Below are 13329 nucleotides of genomic sequence, written 5' to 3'. Positions count from 1 at the left end.
AAGAGCCAACACAATGTGTGCATGTAAGTTCTGTCTGTTTGCACCATATATATATTTGAATTTTCCATACCTTCCCAACTCTTTTTTTCTTATTTGAGGATGTATTTATTTAATATAAGATCTATGAATTTTTCATTTTTCCAGTTAATGAGACGACCATGTCAATACACCTCACTGCACACTGGTGAATGTGCTTTACAATAATAGAATAAAAGAAAAACAACAACAATTAACATACAACATAAATAATAATAAAATATATGAACATAAATTAAGGTACATAATAAATAGAAATAATGTTATATAATCACAAAGAGGAAACCATCAGTAGTACAGTAATCCATCACAAAGAGGAAACCATCGATCAGTAATCCTCTCTCGATCGGGGTTGCGTTCCAGACCCCCGATAGGTGAAAATCCACGAAGTAGAAACCATATGTTTGTATGGTTATTTTATATATTTTAAGCCCTTAGAAACTCTCCCACACTGTTAACATTATTAGAGCCCTCTAGACATGAAATAACACCCTTTAGTCAAACGTTTAAACTGTGCTTCATTACAAGACAGAGATGGCAGTTCTTTCTCACAATTAAAAGAATGCAAACATATCTTATCTTCAAAGGAGCACCGTGAAGAGCAGATAATGTCAGAGAGAGCGCTCGCTAAGAAAAGCAAACAATCAAAAATCAATACGTGCTTTTAAGTATACAGAAGTACCGTGATAAAGCGGCATTTTGTAGAGGAGCGTCCTATCTTCTAGGCAAACAGCCACTGTGTAAACAGCCCCCTCTGCTCACACCCCCTCCGTCAGGCAGAGAGAGTGAGAGAGACAGAGAGAAGCAAACAAAACAAGCGCCACGCGGGAAGCATATCTTATAGCATTGAGGAGTTTCAGTTAATATGTAATACATGCTCTGATTGGGTAGCTTCTAAGCCATCCGCCAATAGCGTCCCTTGTATGAAATCAACTGGGCAATCAAACTGAGGAAGCATGTAACCTAAATTAAAAGACCATTGTCCGCTGAAAGCGTGAACCAGTGAAAATCCGTGATATATATTTAGATGTGCTTACATTTAAAATCCGCGATTGAGTGAAGCCGCGAAAGTCGAAGCGCGATATAGCGAGGGATTAATGTACTGTAGGTCACGGAAGTCAAGTGAATAGAAATGAGTCTTTAATCTCGTTTTGAATTTTCGACGACTCCTTAATATGATGAGGTAAAGAGCTCCACAGGTGAGGGGCAGCAGCTGCAAAGCCCGGTCTGTCCCCCTTGGTTTTACATTTGGTACGAGGGATAACCAGAGACAACTGACCAGAAGATCTAATCACTCTGGATGGCTGGTGTAAAACACACAATTCAGATAAACAGACAGCAGCGAGTCCATGTAAAGATTTAAAAACTAGCAGCAAGATTTTAAAATCAATTCAAAAACTGACAGGCAGCCAGTGGAAAGAAGCTAAAATAGGAGAAACAGAGTCATACTTCCTTGCCCCAACCAGAAAGCGAGTGGCAGCATTTTGGACCAGCTGTAACCTGCGTATCAGAGATTTGTTAATCCCAGAATACAGTGAGTTGCAGTAATCGAAGCGAGAAAAAATAAAATCAGGAGTAGCTTTCTCGAGATCCTTAGATGATAAAAAAAAGGCTTTATCTTACCTAATACACAAAGTTGGAAAAAGCAACTCTTGACTACAGAATTTACTTGTTTCTCAAAAGAGAGGTTACTATTAAAGATAACACCAAGATTGTGGACTTGAGGTTTGGAAAAGACAGAGAAAGAGCCGAGAAGTCCAAGACCAATTTGGGCTTTAGCTGATGGACCTACTATGAGCAGATCAAGAAAATTATTAGCCATCCAGGATCTTAGTTCAGACAGAGATTTGTGGAGTTGACTCATTGCAGAGTTGCAGACAGGAATATAAACCTGAGTATCATCAGCATAGCAGTGAAAAGAAATGTTAAATTTCCTAGAAATCGCTCCAATAGGGTGAAGGTATATGGAGAATAAAATAAGACCCAAAATGGATCCCCTAGGAACACCATATTTAAGAGGAGCAGCAGATGAAAAAGAGAAATTAAAGGTTACTGAAAATTGTCTACCAGTTAAATATGATCTGAACCAGTTAAGAGCAGCCCCTTTAAGCCCAACAAGATGTTCAACCCGCAACAGCAGTATCTCATGGTCAATGGTGTCAAAGGCAGCGGACAGGTCAAGGAGGATAAAGACTGCTGCATCACCTGAGTCAGTAATAAGAGAGATGTCGTTGAACACTTTCAGGAGTGAAGTTTCAACACTATGATAACGCCTAAAGCCAGATTGGTAGATCTCAAATAAATTATTGGAGTTAAGGTGATTGACTAATTGATTATAAATAATTCTTTCTAGAATTTTAGTTAGAAATGGCAGTTGGGAAAATGGACAAAAATTGGTTAAAACTCCAGGATCTAATTCTGCCTTTTTTAGATGGGGACGGACTGCAGCATGTTTAAAAAATGAGGGCACAACCCCCAAACTAATAGAATCATTGATAATCGCTAGTAAGGATGGGCCCAAAACATCAAAGGCTTCCACTAAGAGACGTGGTGGTACAATATTGATGGGGCTGGAAGCTGGTTTAAGGGTGTCATTAGTTCTTTTTAGCTATGAAAGTGAGACTTGATCAAAGGATTCTAAGACAATGCCATGATTAACAGTAGGAAGTTTATATTCAGTTTGAGCAATGCCACGGCGGATAGTATCAATTTTGCTGACAGAGAATGATAGAAAATGCTCACATGAATGAACAGTACTATTTAATCCCATCACAGACTAATGGTGAATGGCTGCATTAATTGAATTAAATAAGACCCTAGGATTCTTTGAATGAATTGGGATACTAAATCAGCAAAGAAGTCTTGTTTCGATTTCTTAACTTCAGCCTGGAAATTGAAAAGAGAAGTCTTGAAAATCTGTTTAGAGACAGTCAGTCTATCTTTTTTCTAACGGCGTTCAGCAGTTCGACAGGTGCAGCGCAGTGATCGCGTATTTTTATTTAGCCAGGGAGCAGGACTTCTCTTATTACAGCGATATAATGGAAGAATTTAAAAAGCGCGAGCAGCATGGGGAACAGCTATTAGTCGGGACATCAACAGTAATATTCAGATCCATCATTATAGAAAAGAGATCAGTGAAAGAAACATCACATAAATCAATATTATTCACTGAAATATCACAAGTAAGAACGAGGTCAAGGGTGTGACCGAGAGAGTGAGTTGGCGTATTAATATGCTGTATAAAATCAAATGAGTCCAATAGTGATAAAAAGTCATTGACCAAAGGCTTCAAATAACAAAAAACGTGAATGTTGAAATCACCAACAATAAATACTTTGTCATGGGAGAGGGTGATATCAGCCAGGAGATCAGAGGATTCAGAAATGAAAGTATCATTAATTACAGGAGGTCTATAAACCACGGCAAACAACAAAGAAGCGGAACTGCACACTTCGAAAAGTTGAAGTTTAAAGCTGCTAGATGGACCCCTTGTAAGGCTCCGACACAAGAACATACTTTTAAAAACAGTGGCAATGAAATCCAGATTATTTGATGTAATTAAGTCTTGTAGAATAAAAGTTTTATTAGACATTGATCTCACGTTCAGGAGAGCAGCCTTGATAGAAGTAGAAGAGCTCGTTGCAGGATGAGCACGGGTGGGTGTGTGGAGATTAGCAGCGTTTACTACTCGATTGCAGACCGAGGAAAAGAAATTAAATCCAGTGTCCAGCGCCCATGAACCAGTGATGGAGTCCTGAGCAGGAGAAGATGGGTCATAGACGACTCGTAGGCATCGGGAAACAAAGCTCTGGGACTTGAGTCGCCGTTGTTTAACAGCAATTCTGGCTCTTTTCCCACAATGGCAGTGGGTGTGTTTGTGTCTCCGATGGGCATTTAACTCACTGATACAGGTGAACACTGGCATCCAGGTGAAAAAGTCAGGAGATGAATAAAACAAAGGTGGAGGTTCACAAAAAGTCCAATCAGCAGATGAAAATGGAGAGGAAAGTAAGCCAGAAACAATGTTTAGTAAAGACTCCCGATCATAGGACAGTGATCATTGGGATAAACTAAAACATAAAAACAAAGTTAAAACATAAGCTAGAGAAATGAGCAGACGGCCAGACACACCAGTCGGCACCAAATATGGTTAGAGCCAAAGGTTTATCGAGTTCCTCCACACTAAGAGTATCTATTTGGGCTATCTGTAATGTATCCAGAAATGAATTAGATTGTGCGTTGTCTTCTTTAAACTCTGTAGAATATCAGGATTTATAGTAGTCTCTAAATGTGTGCATTATATTTTTATCGTCGATAATTTCGTCTCCGTTCGTGTTGGTGATTACTGGGATTGCGTTGCGGACTTCTTGCTTGTGGATTTGTTGAGCTAAAAGCTTATTAGCTTTCTCTCCGTGTTCATAGTAGTGATGTCTTGATTTATAAATTAGTTGTTCAGTTTCTTTAGTTGTCAAGAGGTTGAGTTCTGAATGCAGAGCCTGCCTTTTCCTATGTAGAGCCTCGCTTGGACGCCTAGCACGTTCTTCATCTATTTTAATAATTTCGCTTCTTAGTTCTTATACTTTCTTGGTTTCTGATTTATTCCTGTGGGAAAGATATGAAATAATCTGTCCTCTTAAGAAGGCCTGAAGAGTTTCCTAGAGTATTCCTGCAGACACCCCTGAGGATCTGTTTGTCTATAGAAAGAAGCTGATTTGTTTGGATATAACTTCTGTACAATTCTCATCTGCTAATAGAAGCGGGTTAAGATGCCATCTGCGAGGTTAGTGTGTGGGGGCATAATGACTTTAGCGCCAAGATCAGAGGTGCATGGTCGGAAATAACAACAGCGTCGTACTTGCAAGATTTAATTGTAGGCAAGAAATTATTATCTATATAGAAATAATCAATTCTTGAGTAGCAATGATGTACTAGTGAGTAGAACGAATATGTTCTTGAGTTTGGGTTTAGTAATCTCCAGGGGTCTGATAAGTTGTGGTCAGTTACAAACTGTGTAATTGTCTTTGCATTGTTAGATGTCATCTCCCCTGTGACAGGAGTTCTATCTAAGAGTGGGTTTAAAACACAATTAAAGTCCCCAGCCATTATAATTTTATGAGTGTTTACATTGGGAATAGATGCAAATACATTTTGCATAAACTCCTTATCATCAACATTAGGTGCATAAACATTTATCAAAATCACTTTACAGTTAAATAAATTGCCCATGACAATTGCATATCTCCCTTCAGGATCAGATACTACATCTGATGCTACAAATGAGCTGTTCTATGGATGAGAATTCCCACACCTCTAGTTTTCTTTGTAAAACTAGAATGGAACATTTGACCAGTCCAGTCTTTCTGCAGCCAGAACTGATCCTTGCTTAAGTGGGTCTCCTGTAAAAATACTATTTTAGCATTTAAACCAGTTAGGTGAGAGAGTACTTTCTTTCTTTTTAATTCGTGATTCAGGCCTTTAACATTCCAGCTCACAAATTTGACTGTCGCATCATGGAGACATCGATTTGAATTTTTGAAGTAATTTTATAGTCTTAACTGGAAGTGAGACAGCTTTAACCTTAATTCCCAATTTCCCCAAGAGTTATTGCCATGCATCCTATTGCTACATTGGTAGTTATAATTATAAGGATTAAAAGGATAAATTAGATATAGCCTGCTCTCTTTCTCTCGAACACAAAAATTTTGCCTCCCCACGTGAGGCTTGACCCCACTTCACAGAGTCCTGGGGCCTCATGTATAAACGGTGCGTACGCACAGAAATGTTGCGTAAGAACTTTTCCACGTTCAAATCACGATGTATAAAACCTACACTTGCTGTAAAGCCACGCACTTTTCCATGGTACCTCATACCTTGTCGTACGCAAGTTCTCCGGTCGGTTTTGCAGACTGGCGGAACCCAGTGTCAAAGCAATGCTATTGTTCCTGTGTGGTTACTCTATTTTCCTGACGCGGCTTTATAAATACACTGAAACTAACCGCATATTGTTTATTAGTGTAACGCATCTGATTGTAATTAACTTGTAACAATATAATGGTCCAGGGAATAGCCATAGTATTCCAAATACCATAACTGCTTTAGCGTTGTTACTCTCACTGCACCTTCTTCTTCTTTCAGCTGCTCCCGTTAGGAGTTGCCACAGCGGATCATCTTTTTCCATATTCCTCTCACTGCACCACTCGGAGTATTTATATCACTGTATCTGAGTGTGAATCACAGCAGCAGCTGATCGGAAAGAGAATTATCGGTATACTGTACAGCATCAGACACACGCTACCTCAGCCACGGCAAAACGTTTTAAAGCCTTTCCTGTACGGACCTCGCGGTTCAGAAACAGTTTCATCCAAAGAACTATAAACGCAATCAATCACTGCTCCTTGTAGAACTGTTTGTACTTATAAGTACAATTACCTCACTGTAAACTTGCACTACAGTTATAATATTGCACAACCTGAGCCACTTTATAAAGCGCGTATTTACATATGATGACAATATCATTTTTAAGATGAAATGCAGCAAAATATGTTTATTATATTATACAGGTAAAACTTTAACTTCATTTAAATAATCTATATTCTTCACTGGGACTGGCGTGAAGGACAGAATAATTAAACATGTAGGCCTACTACGAAGATATTTCAATGTTCCTTAAACTTGTTAAAGAATCAGCGCTTTAAGTTTACAGATGGCTTAACATCTATTACAGAGCTGATTGTGTGGCAATCGGTTACTTGGAGAAAGAAAAGCAAGAACTGCATGGGTGGCCACGCCAATATATATTGAATATAAAACAGAAAGAGAAAATAACGACACAGCTAAAAACGCAGCGGCAAATTTCGACAAAAGTTAAACGCTTGTGTCATGAGCACGAGGCAGCTATGCAGTGTCCACAACGGACGTGGCCATCCGCCTTGCATAAGCTACCTCACTGACATTGGCGGCTTAAGGAGCCACCGATTCTTTTTCTGCCCAGGGCCACCACAAGCCTAGAGCCGCCCCTGAGTACTGCTGCAATAAATAATTTAATCGATGGTCGTGCAAAATCGCTGCGCTGTAAAACCCACGTTTAATAGCGTGCTTTAACTCTTATCATCATGAAAATGATATCACGTATACATCTCAGTATTTTAGTTATTCAGAGAGCTGTAATATCACGAATGTAATGGATTCTGTGTCCAGTTGGAGGAAGAGAGCCGGTTTAAAAAGCAAGTAGTGATTCACACACATAGAGCACATAGAAGATCAAATACAAAACAAAGCATTTAACGTGCTACTTTAATTACGATGTGATTTGAGAAACTGGTTAATTAAACGATTTTAAGATGAAGTTTATGATGTTCTACTTTAATGACAAAATAAACTACATGATTAAAGTGGAAATTTCGAGACTGAAGTTGACATTTCGTGTTTTTTCCCCCCACTGTGCCTTTTTTTTCTCTGTACCCTAAAAAGCTTTCATATGACACTCAGATGGTAGGCTATGACTCGCCTTTTCACGGTGACTGATATCTGAGCTTTCAAGTTTCTCCAACACGCTATGGCACTCGATCAACTTCCATTTGTTGATTATACCACGGTTTAATTAAACAAATAGTATATTTTTCCTTTGCCTCCACTTGGTATTCACTGAAATTGTTATATTTTCCCCGTGCTTTTCCCATTGTCTTTTAGCAGAAGGCTGAGCTTAAGGGCGATTTATATTGATTTGCATATTCAAAGAGGCGTAATTCTGGGAGGAGTAGGGGCGTTACATAAAGCGCGTGCACGAGCGTTAGTTTTCACGCTGATCGGGATTTATGTAGCGGAAGAACGTGGAAGTTGGAGTACGCACAGATTCCTGCATCTGGATTTTTCTGTGTGTAAGCACATTTCGGCTTTTGTGCTTACGCCATGTTATAGTGCGAGTTCTACGCACAGCGTTATATATGAGGCCCCTGGTCCTTTTGACTAACTTAGAGGGCACGTCCAAAACAAAACAAGCCCCCCAGCAGTGGCGTTTGAGGATTAAAAGTGGAGATATCTATAGCCAATAAAGTCTAAATACTATATGCCTAAATATAATCATTAACAAACTATAAGCATAAAATATATTCTTCAGCAATCTTAAAGTATTAAGATAATAAAACCCAGGGAATGGTGTTAAAAAGTGGTCCAGGATAAGCATAGTAAATCCAAATAGCAAGTAAACACAAATGCAATAATAACAGTAACAATAAACCAAGGGCCTGCTATGACAGGATGCGACTCACTATTGTGTTTCAAAAAAGTGTTGGGATTAGCTTCCTTAATTCCTTTTCCGCTTCCTCCTTGCTGGAGAAGACGTAGTATTGGCCTTGAAAATCCACTATCAGTTTGGCAGCATATAAGAGGCTGTATTTGATATTGGCTTGCCGTAACCGCAGTTTAATGCTGTAGAAGGCTGCACGTTAGCAGCCGTTGTGGGAGAAAAATCCGGGAAAATACGAATGTGGTTATTTTCAAACATAATCTCTTCCTTGTATCATCACATCTAGCTTACACAGTAATCTCTCTGTACAATAATTTAAAGGTGTAATGCCACAAACATCTACACTCAAAACTTTTAACAGAGACAAAGCGAGATTTGTCTTGAGCTGATAATCACCGCTGAGCCATTAACATGGTCAAAGTGAGAATAAGCCTGAATTTATACTCACACACTGAAGATGATTAACAGTTGGATCCGCAATCTTGGATTCTGCCTCACGTGTGATGAAGGGTGTGAGGCCGAGCGTCTGGTGATGTGGCACTTAATTCTAGGGAGGCAACAGTGCAACACGTCCTAGCAACACAGTCAAGAAGGATAAAGATACAAAATGGCAACAGGCCACACTTACAATTTAGCAATAAAAACAGTTTATTAATTGTCAATTCTTTATTAACACCAAATGATCATGTAGTAATAATCTTTAATGTACAAGGCCTCAAAAAACTCAAAGTAGAGAAGTAGAAAAAATATTTAAAGTAAACCAAAACGTCAAGAACGTTCACACTATAAAAGGCCTGGCTCATCTTTGATTAACTCTGCTGGTTATCTGATGAAACACAGAAAGCAAGCTGATGAAATGTCGGCTAACAGGAGCGCCGCAGAACAATCCCACCACTCAGGTGAGTCCTTCTGAATGAAGACAGACCAGGGAGGACAGCTGGCTTTGTTCACGTCTTACAAGTCTGTCCTTCTCAGAGTGCCATCCACTTTGTGCTCCAGTCCCAAACTCCAAATGTGCCACGGGGTGCAGTGAGGTTGCCGATCTGGAAGTGGCACTCTGTACAGGGCTGATGAATGGTGCCATAAAAATCAACAAAAGTGACTGATAACAAATGTCACATTACGTGTTTGTGTGATCTTTGTGATGACATTACAGTTTCAGAACACGCTAACTGATAAATAACAGACTTATTCAGTGCATGGTCACAGATTTGAAATCAAAACACATGAACTTTGAAGTCTGCATGCCACTGCTGTCCTCAACAGTCCACTCAGGAGTGACTGAAAGTTCTTTCCACCAATCAGCTTTCTTCTTTTGTTTTCAGTTGGTACCTGCCTTTTTTGTACTGTCCTTTCTGATTTTGTCCACGTCACCTCTGCCACTGAACACATTTCATCAATGTCATCTCCTAATTTTGTGGTCTCCACTTTTTATATTTTTGTACCTTCTTGCATTTCATAGCCAATGTACCCTTTTTAGATCCTTGTCAAGCTACACTCACACATTTGAGAACATCAGTGAAATGAAATATAAAAAGTTTGTGGCCAAAAAATGAAACATAAACTTACAAAATACAGAAAGTCCAAGCAGAGTGAACCAATAGTGAGTAGTGAGGGGGTCAAATGTGACCTTCAGTGGTGGGGGTACAGAAGGGGCCACTTCTGCTTTTTGGAGTTTTCTGTTAAGTAAATGAAGCTGAAACTTAGTGTAGCTGACACTCTCTCAGAGCAGAGCTTTCTAATCGTCCATCCTGCTGTTGGAGTTTGTTGAGCTCCTGTGGCCTCCATCTTGTAATCTAAAAGTGAAGAAACGTTGTCTTGGGTATCGATATGAAGAAGGTGCTAAACTCAAACTGAAACCTGAACCAACACATTCAGAGTATAGAGCGTCCTTCACACACCACCCCAGGATATACTGACATGGAACAAAGGAACATCCGTTATATTTTAGGTTACTTTATCAGCTGGGGCAGCAGAGATCCCTGTGTGTTTCTGCTTTGTCTTCCCTTTATCTCTTATATGTCAGACAATAAAATCAGTTCATTTCATTTTCATTGTGTTCTGCATTCATTATGGTGTCCAATTTCTCATAAAAGTATTATTCTTATTTTAAATAATATTCCTTTCATACATTATTTGATATTCTTCACAACTGTGGTCCCCTGTGCTAACCCTAGCATGCTGTTGTGACTCCCTCTTCAGGTCATAAACAGGTCTTCAACTCTGAATGTTTAATTTTATTTGTATTTCGATCTTCTTAAATTCCCACTTTTGGACTCACCCTTGACACACAGCTGATGAATGTGTTTGATTTGTAAAGACTCTTATCATTTATACATAATAACCTAGTGTAAAAGTCTTATAAAGCCCCTCTACATTGGTCTGTCATGTGACGGCTCTCTTTTTAGTCTCTTGTCTTCCTCAGTTGTCCCTCCCCCGTATGTGATTGGACAACATTGGCTGTCAGCTGATGTCAATGACTCCTTCATTATCAGGGTTAAGAAGGCTGTCTGCACTCAGCCCAGGCGTCAGCCATCAGATGACATCCCAGAGACGGTACAAGTTCATTGCTCCTCAGCTAAAGCCCCATCTGCAAAGGTCCGAATCAAAAATATTCCACTTGTTGTCATTGGCACCTCCTGGTACTTGGCACTGCACTGTGGATTTGATTTGACTTCTCCATTTTTTCATTATTACATTGACCTTTTTCAGTTCTGTTCTGTGGCTGAAGTTTCATGAGACCATCATGAAATCTTACAGTCTCGTGGCCTGGAACCCCTACTGATTTTACTTTTTTCTCCAGCCGTCTGGACTTTTTTTTTTTTTTTTTCTTTCTGTCTTCCCTGGCCATCGGGCCTTACTTTTTTTTATGTTAATTAGTGTTCCCCTTTTTTTTTTATTTTGTCGTCATTGTTCTCTTTCTTCATCATGTTAAACACTTTGAGCTGCATTATATGCAAGACAATGTGCTATATAAATAAATGTTGTTGGTGCAATTTAAATGGGAGTCCATTACCTCATTCAAAAGATTTTTCTTTATTTTTTTTGCCCGAGGAGCCAATACAAAGATCATTTGTCATTTCTGGAACAGGCTTTACTCCATTTTGACTTTGTGTGCTTCTCTGAAAACTTTATCTGGAAGAGTACCCTTTACCACATTCAGAACAGGTGTACTGCTTCTCTCCGATGTGGATCCTTCTGTGGCTCTTACTCGTGTTTTGACATGAGCACCCTTTGCCACATTCTGGACAGCAATTGCGTTTCTCTCCACATTGAATTCTCATGAGGTCTTTTAAGAGTCCTGCTGTCTGAGAAAAGCTTGCTACATTCAGAACAGCTTTCCTTCTTATGAGAATGAGTTAATTTATGATTGTAAAGACAACTGTTATATGAGAATCGCATTCCACATTCAGTACAACTGTAAGGCTTCTCTCCAGTATGACTTTTCCTAGGGATTATAAAGAGGATTAGGGATGAGAATTGTTTGCCACACTCCAAGAAACTGTGAGGTTTCTTTCCAGTGTGAATTCTGATGTGACTCGGTAGGTTGCTGTGTTTTGAAAACTGCTAATCACATTCAGGACAATAAGGTTTCTTGCCAGTGTGAGTTCAGATGTGGGACAGAAGTGAACATAAATATAAGAATCATTTCCCTCATTCAGAACAGCCATAAGATTTTTCTTCATTATGGATTTTGACATGTGAATGAAGAATGTTCTGTCTTTCAAAACATTTGCCATATTCATATTCAGAACATACATACTGCTTTTTATCCCCAGAGTGAGTTTGTGCATGCCTTTTTAAACTGCTAATGTTTAAAAACCGTTTTCCACATTGAGAACAGCAATATGGCTTCTCTCCAGTATGAATTTTTGTGTGTCTTTGAGAACTGTGTTTGTCAGAAAACTGTTTGCCACATTCTTGACAACAATGAGGTTTTTCTCCTGTGTGGATTCTTCTGTGCATCTTAAGATCGCTTATTTGTGAGAACGATTTACCACATTCTGAACAGCAATGAGGTTTTTCTCCTGTGTGGATTCTTCTGTGCATCTTAAGATCGCTTATACGTGAGAACGACTTACTACATTCTGGACAGCAATGAGGTTTTTCTCCAGTGTGGATTCTTCTGTGTCTTTGAAGACTGCTTCTTGTTAAGAATGACTTACCACATTCTTGACAACAATATGGTTTTTCTCCAGTGTGAATCTTCAAATGTTTATTAAGAAGACTTTTCTGTGTGAATTGTTTGCCACATTCCAAACATTTTATTCCAGTGTGAATTTGGATTTCTTTTTCCACTGGCTGTTGATCAGTTTTGGGGGCTTCTCTCTGTGTTACTCCAGTAGCAGGGAAAGACCTGCGCTGCAAAAAGGCTGCTGTAAGGTTCTCTGATCCTCTTGCTGATTTCTTCATACCTTTCTCGTTGTATTGAACAGAGGGCTGACCAAATGAAGTTGGAGAGAAGCTGCCATTCTTCTGTAAATCTGAAATAACACAAACATTTTAACTATTATTATAATTATTATTTTCCTGACATGTTTATCCAATGTGACTTACAACATTTGAGACACAATTGGTTACATTGTGCTCTAGTTGGAAAAACAAGAGAAGAGAGGTCACATGACTTACTCGTGGTCACATGGTGTCAATAGCTGAATTTGAACCTGCAACTTCAGGCTTTGAGGTCCAAATTCTTAACCACTACCCATCTATTAAAATAAATGAAACAGTAAAAGTAAAGTGGTGGCACACTGGTTGGAGTTACTTCATCACACTTAGGTGCCATTTATGGTCTAGCCACTTGGTCTGTGGTATTTACATGTTCTGCTGCTGTCTGTTGAATTTCTCCACCTTTCTGTTATATGTGAAAGACAGGTCTGATCTGATGAATTGATCAATCAAAATCAGCCAATTTTCACTCCAAATTACTTGACCGATGAACAGCAAGTTAGTGGATCTTAAAATTTGATCTTGAATGATAAAAATCATGCAAGTCTAAGTTCCAACATTACCAAAATACAGAAATAAGTCCTCGCCAGTCTAACAGT

General features: G+C 39.1%; 2 protein-coding genes across 3 annotated transcripts in view; one reads left to right on the top strand and one right to left on the bottom strand.

Annotated features, from left to right (window-relative positions):
- The window catches only part of LOC120528469 (zinc finger protein 184-like), a 120574-nt gene that overhangs the window by 43395 nt on the left and 63850 nt on the right, over window positions 1–13329 (top strand). The gene's annotated exons all lie outside the window — the stretch shown is intronic.
- LOC120528477 (zinc finger protein 502-like) overlaps window positions 11322–13329 on the bottom strand; it is a 691287-nt gene continuing 689279 nt past the window's right edge. For both annotated transcript variants that reach the window (XM_039752649.1, XM_039752648.1), the window contains exon 3: window positions 11322–12765. In XM_039752649.1, coding sequence (XP_039608583.1) covers window positions 11936–12765 — 830 coding nt within the window. In that variant the 3' untranslated portion in view covers window positions 11322–11935. The remainder of the gene's footprint in view (window positions 12766–13329) is intronic.

Source organism: Polypterus senegalus, chromosome 4, assembly GCF_016835505.1.
Source record: "Polypterus senegalus isolate Bchr_013 chromosome 4, ASM1683550v1, whole genome shotgun sequence".
Lineage (NCBI taxonomy): Eukaryota > Metazoa > Chordata > Cladistia > Polypteriformes > Polypteridae > Polypterus > Polypterus senegalus.
Note: the sequence above shows the minus strand (reverse complement) of the source record. Positions and strands in the feature narration are given on the sequence as shown.